Source organism: Atta colombica, unplaced genomic scaffold (assembly GCF_001594045.1).
Source record: "Atta colombica isolate Treedump-2 unplaced genomic scaffold, Acol1.0 scaffold126, whole genome shotgun sequence".
Classification (NCBI taxonomy): domain Eukaryota; kingdom Metazoa; phylum Arthropoda; class Insecta; order Hymenoptera; family Formicidae; genus Atta; species Atta colombica.
In genome coordinates, this window is record NW_017259213.1 from 6,151,396 (window position 1) to 6,158,123 (window position 6,728).

Here is a 6,728-nt window from a genome sequence, read left to right on the forward strand (position 1 = left end):
AATATCAATATCTATATAATTTAAATTACATATTTTTTTATAAAGTTCCATGTATTTTTAACAATAATAAATAAATTTTTTCTTTTTTTTTTTTTTTTAAAAAAAGAGAGAATTTATTTTCCGGCTTGTGTGTGTTTATATTTTTTCTCAACAATGTATGATATATTTCAGGGGCGAAGTGAATAAACAAATATCACAATTACCACAATACTTTCCGAATTCGATTTCACCCTTCGATATGGCGATTGCAGAAGCTCGAAAGCAGGTTTCTCAGATGGGCTATGATCCATACCAACTAAAAGATTATACCCAAAGCGTCGGTATATTCACTATGACCTCGTCACATACCTGGATCACCGGTTTAGCCAGTTTCTATCGCATGGGAAATATAACCATCACTATGGAGAATGGAACTGTAAGTGCAATTTTTTTATAAGAGATCTAATTAAGATCTAGCATATTAATATATCTTCAATCAAAGAGTTCCAAGTGGATCTAAAAATATTGCTGTAATAGGTATACGAAAAGTATCTATTTCGAAAAACTGTAACATTTAGATTTTAGATAGATGAGTTATAATTTAATTTAAAATAAATAAACGTCTACGAAATTGCTAAACGCAAAGCAATTGCATCGGCCATAATCGCGACCATCGTTGCGTAAATATTACGTTTGTAAAGGTACGTTTGTAAATCGTTATAGTGTGCGGTTTTTGGATTTTGCACGTGCGTAGGTGACGCTTATCGCAGATTTAATTTGTATTTACATACATATACGGCACCTTATATAGATATATGCGCTTCTGGATGTCGGCACCCAAGAACTTGAGGGTAAGACGCATTGGGAGATGAGCGTAATCGGTGGCTTCCTGTCGCGTGCCGGCACCGTGTCCTTCACCGTCCAATACTTTCGGGTTCAAATAAAGCTGGCTCAGCCATTGGATACGCGGAAACGCGCTACATTAGAAGAACTGGAGCTCGAGTTGGGCAACATCCAAGCGAGATTCCACGGCGCCAGAACGCTCGATTATCTCGTGGAAGCGAGCATTAATATACTACCAAACCTTTTAAGGTAAACCATACGTAATAGCCCCGGCCTTGTAAAATATGCGTCTCGCATCATCGATTTCAAGGCGACGTCCATAATCGGCGATTTTCTGACACGGATCTAATCACAATGAGCATTAGGAAACATGTCTAATACATATCAATAAACAAAATTGTAGTATTCTTGTAATCTCGGAAAATTGTTAACGAACGTTTCGCTTAAATCCTCTATGTTTCGAAATATTTGATTGTTTATAATATTTAAAATATTTGATATTTGGTATTAAATAATCTTACTTGCGTTTTCTAGCTTCCCCAAAATTCTTTTAAGGTCATATGTTACAATCAGAATGATTTGGGATTTAGAGAATTCATATTAATTTAGGCTCAACTTTATACTCTTTATTTTTTTCTTAAAAATAGAAAAAGATGAAGAATAACTTGAATCGAAATTAAATTTAAATTAATCTATATTGATGGAAAACGGGCTAAGAACCGGTTTCATCATCTCTGATTAACTTGATCAGTCGATTATTCTATGAAATTGACCAATCGCATTTGTCATTAAGCAAAATTGACTAATCACGATTGACATTTAATTGATCAATTGAACTAATCAGAGATGGTAAAACTGATTCTATTTATATATTTTTAGTTTTTTTTATTAAACACTCACATATCAGATATTTAACTATGGAAAATACGATTCTGTGTTATATTTTAATTTTTTTTTTTTTTTTACTCTTTTAAATACTCTTTGTTTAAGTTTCTAACTGTGTCTTTTTATTCTTACTTTCATAGATATCAAATCATGGATGCGATCGAAGGACCGTTAAAGAGACGTATACAAGAGGAATTGGACAAGGTAAACATGGAGAAATTGATTGACGAAAAAATTCCGATGATTGAGGAACAGGCTAGATGGATGCAGGGTTTAACACCCGCAGAGGAAACAATCTTGGAGGAACCGCTGTCACCAAACAGTCAAGACGATCAAACGCCATTCTCTGAGAGCGAGGAAGAACGAGGACCGTCATAAGAAAGGCATTCATAGATCATAATCGAATGTTATTCAAACGTTTAACTCAGGCCTGTCCAATTTGAGTTCCGAAGCCAAAACGCAAAGTTATCGACTCAAAAAAATTCAATGTGAGTAAGATTTCGGGAACTGTAAAGTGTTGATATGCATCTAAGTGACACTTATCAACACTCTATAGTTCTAAAATCTTACTAACATTGAGTTTTTCTATGTCGATGATTTTTACTCCGACGTTTTAACTCCGAAGCTCAAATTGGACAGGCCTGGTTTAACATCATTCTAGAGAGCCAATTCGAGACAAAGTCCTTTATAATGTAAACACGTATTGTACATTATGCGTGATATATGCGCATGTATTTTAATGTATAATAGGTGTACATATACATGTGCATTCTGATTTTTTTAAACATCTTGTGTCACGCGACGGAATTCTACTTACAATTTATAAATGGAATTCTGTGAATGTCGAATTGTTTAATAGCAGCTTTGCAACATGAAAAAAGTGAAAAATGTATGCACGATTTCGATGTTTGGCACAGATGCGTAATTTATGGCCGATAGATAATTCAATAATGATAATTCAATAATTTGGCTAAATTGAAAAAATATTTATTGCGACTTATTTTTTTTATGCACATAAATTTTTGCATGCCATAAGTGGTATTGTTAGGATTTAAATACTCAACAGCATAAATGCGTTTTAAAAAAAAAAAATTTGATTTTAAATTTGATTTTAAATCAAATTTATATCGTATATTATAAAATAAATATTTGTCAAATTTACAACTGTAGTATGTAAATTAAATAATATAATTGCAATTTTATTGAAAGTATATAAAATTACACATTCAAAAATGATTGTTTAAGTAAAATATTGAAATTAAATTTTTATTAAAAAAAGAACATTACTAGTAACATTATTAGAAACACATAATTATAATTAAAGCAAATTAATAATTTATAAGAATTATATATAAATTTAATGGCAATTATTCAATGACAATAATGATAGCAAAATACAAAATTAAATTGATATTAAACTTTTATTAAAGAAAATGTTATTAGCAAAATATTATATTTAGCTTAATACAAAGCGAATAAAATTACAAATGACTATGCGAAAAGTATCGCAAGAATAAAATCGTTTGAATGTGAAATATATATTTATTATTATTATTATATATGCGTTTAATTGAACTTGAACACAATTGCAACCATCTAACTAATACAAATATAAGTGCATTACATAATATCGTCTATAATTCTAGCTTCTTGATTGTGACGAGTAATTATAATACCGAATGATTTACCTATATTAATCATACATATTTTATGCAACTCACATTCCTTGCCAAAAAGAAGTGTTACGTAAACAACCTATAAGTATAAACTCTAAATCGAATTGTCAAGCTAACGATAACACGAATAAATTAAATGAACGATTACGTAAGAGCAACAAGCTGTACAGAACATACGCAATAGCAGTTGTTACATTTTAATAGCGAGTCACGGCGGTATGAACCGTTCGAAACTAATCGCCGAGACGAACCCGAATGATGTAATGTCTACAGTCTAACAGCGTCGTAAAGCTTCATAATATGCCGTTGTTCTCATTTGTGTCTTTTAAAGCTATGAGAAAATAATTAATACAATGCAACTGTACATGCATGTTTTTATACAATTTTCTAATTATGGCTCATTACGCTATATATTAAAGTCATCCAAACTTGAGTCACGATCGTAATTATCGAATCGATCTATTAATTTCCGCTCTCGGAATGTCTTATATGCAATCGAGTGTGAATGTTTATTTTTAACATAATAGAATACAAATCTAACTCTGCAGTCTTTTTTTATCTATCTTAAACTGTAACGTAAATAACGATCGTGACCCTTGCTGACAGACTGCAATGCTAATACATTTACATATACATATATATATATGTGTATATGTACATACAGAGTGTCTTGAAATTTATAAATCGATTAAAATACCATAGTGAAAAATTTTTCAAAAAATTAAACGCTGAAATGCGTGCTTACTAATATTATACGATTCATACGGATAGCTGATAGGCGACTAAACGTAACTTGTAATTGACTGTATTTGAATCCTTATATCTCAAAAACTACTGCTTCAAATAAAAATGTACATATAACTTTTTTTATTTAATTTTTCGATATCTGTCTTGCTGCAGTATTTTGATTCGCAAATTTCGGAACGCCCTATATACACGTAGTAAAAATATTAGCAAATGTAATATTAACGTAATTATACTGATCGATTGTATACACATAATAATAGACATTTGCGAGGAAGCCGAACAACGCGAATCGGCCTGAAATTCGTTGCAAAGATATTTAAAAATTCAAACATTCAAGAAACTAAAACGATTAATTTTTTTCTCAAAATTTGATTGTTCGTTTCTTGATAGGTCAAATGCTATTACAGACAATGGTATATACATCTCTGCAAACTATTGATTTTGAAGACAATCATGATTTTAAAAAAATTATTCGGACATTTCGTTTTGACGATTAATTTCTCAATCATTTTCGCGATATCCGGAAACACCTCAGCGTATTACTTGGTCTTGATGGCCGGCCAATAGGTTTGTCGTATAATTGGCACAAATCGCTCGCTCGGCGCTGGTAAAGCCCATTTCCATTTGGGTGCCGTAATAGTCAGAATACCATCGGAAGACAACCTGGGCTTCACCTGACCGATGTCGTAACCATGCGGCAGCAAATAACGACGTGTAAACTGTCGCGACACATAGCCGTGGCTATCCTTCCTCTCATGATGCTTGGCCTCAATGGTGATGTACTTGTCGTCGGTGCGAACGGTGACTTCCTCCGGCGTGAACTGTTGTACGTCCACCACTATCCGATATTTATCCGCGTCACATTCGACTGTTGCCCATCCGTCCATCTCATTTTTAAATACGTAATCGCGCAATCGCCGGAACCTGCCGATGAGCGACGGCATTCGCCACAAATCGTCATCATGCAGACTCAGCCTCCGAAAGTGTTCCTCCATCTCACGATGGTAGCGATCTATATCGTCCCACCAATCACGGAATATGCTTCTCGATACCAATGCCATGATTTCCTGCAGGAATTAGGAATTAACAGATCATTATTTACCTGATTTAATTTTGTCACATGTAATAAATTATCACTTTTATTATAGAATTTGGAGAGCTTTTGAAAAATAAAACGTAATTGATAATAATCGAATATAAATAAAATCTAAATGCGACATAATGAATAATAAATATCTATAGATGATGAATATAAATGATGATAATAAGAGGAACATAAATAATTTTATTATATTTGATCAATAATTATAATATATTTAATAAGTGTACAAACTGAAATTATCAAAAAAGTGTTTAAGTATTTAAAGAAATTTAAAGAAATTTTAATGAGTTTAAAATTTAAAAAGAAATGATTGAATACTAAAATTTATATATAAATATAATATATAGTAAATGTAGATTTAATAATAATATTAATAATTGTATTATATTTAATATAAATTATATTATAACATAACTAATAAATGTGTAAGCTGAAATTGTTAGAGAAGAATAATAAACATCTAATACTTACTTAAAGTACTTATTTAAATAAGTACTTTAGTTAAAATAATTATTTAAAAAAATTTTGATGAGTCTAAACTCTGAAAAACAATATTAAATGATATAACTTATACTCAAAAGTCTTAACAAATGTATAAATTCTCTTTTAATCGTAGTTTTATCATTGTTGTATAAAAAGGCTATTATTTATTTGTCATAATTTTAAATGTAAAAACAGCAAAAAGTGCATAATAATTCAATTAATCTGCGTGATTATTAAGCAATCATTGACAGTGCGTGATGCGTGTGATTAGGAGACAAGTCATAATACGCACTTTGTCGACTTTGAAAATCACTCGTTTCGTTAACACTCGATGTCGGATGCTCGATTTGCGAAATTATTTGTCGAACTGCGCAGTAAAAGATCTTTGCTGCGAGACTCGCTTCCTCCAAGCATGAATTCCTCTTTGCGACTAACTGCGCAATAATTACTAGTGCACCGATTTATATTCAGTTTGCCGCTCTTTTCGAGACCGTTTGATCGCGCGGCGCGTGCACATGCGCATGATTACAGAGATCCCGCACGATTTTTCGTTCTTACTAGGATCATTTAAATTGATAATAAATTATATTATATTGTAACATTTAATAAAATTAAACAAGTGTCTAAATAAATTTAAATATCTTATTATATTTTTATGACTTATTAAAATGAAAGAATCAAATGGTTAATTTTTAATTATTTGGTTTCTTATTATTTTGGTTTTAACAATTTTTTCCATATTTTAAAATTTGTATTCCAACATACACACACACACACACACGCGCGCGCGCGCGCGCACGCACGCACCTACGTACGTATTACATTATATATATTAAATTTTTAATAAAATTAAACATTATTATCGAAAAGTCAATCCTATTTGATTAGAGAAAGGAACAAAATAAAAAACATATCAATTCCAAAAATAAAATCTTTATTAAAGGTTTATTTCAATTTATTTATTCCGTTTGTATCATTCATTTTTCTTAGATAAAATTCCATAGTATAAAATT

The 6,728-nt window shown here is 31.1% G+C and overlaps 2 protein-coding genes across 2 annotated transcripts in view; one reads left to right on the plus strand and one right to left on the minus strand.

Moving 5' to 3' along the window:
- LOC108695019 overlaps positions 1 to 2,769 on the plus strand; it is a 5,654-nt gene extending 2,885 nt beyond the window's left edge. Inside the window, exons 4-6 of the mRNA XM_018204736.1 lie at positions 172 to 415; positions 791 to 1,071; positions 1,848 to 2,769. Of these exons, the coding sequence (XP_018060225.1) occupies positions 172 to 415; positions 791 to 1,071; positions 1,848 to 2,085 (763 nt within the window). The 3' untranslated portion in view covers positions 2,086 to 2,769. The remainder of the gene's footprint in view (positions 1 to 171; positions 416 to 790; positions 1,072 to 1,847) is intronic.
- A 1,303-nt stretch (positions 2,770 to 4,072) lies between these two features.
- LOC108694980 (protein lethal(2)essential for life-like) lies at positions 4,073 to 6,168 on the minus strand. Its single transcript, XM_018204678.1, has 2 exons — positions 6,008 to 6,168; positions 4,073 to 5,197 (listed from the first exon to the last, which is right to left on the minus strand). The coding sequence occupies exon 2, from the start codon at positions 5,189 to 5,191 to the stop codon at positions 4,670 to 4,672; it is 522 nt and encodes a 173-aa protein (XP_018060167.1). The 5' UTR covers positions 5,192 to 5,197; positions 6,008 to 6,168; the 3' UTR covers positions 4,073 to 4,669.
- Positions 6,169 to 6,728: the final 560 nt, after the last annotated feature.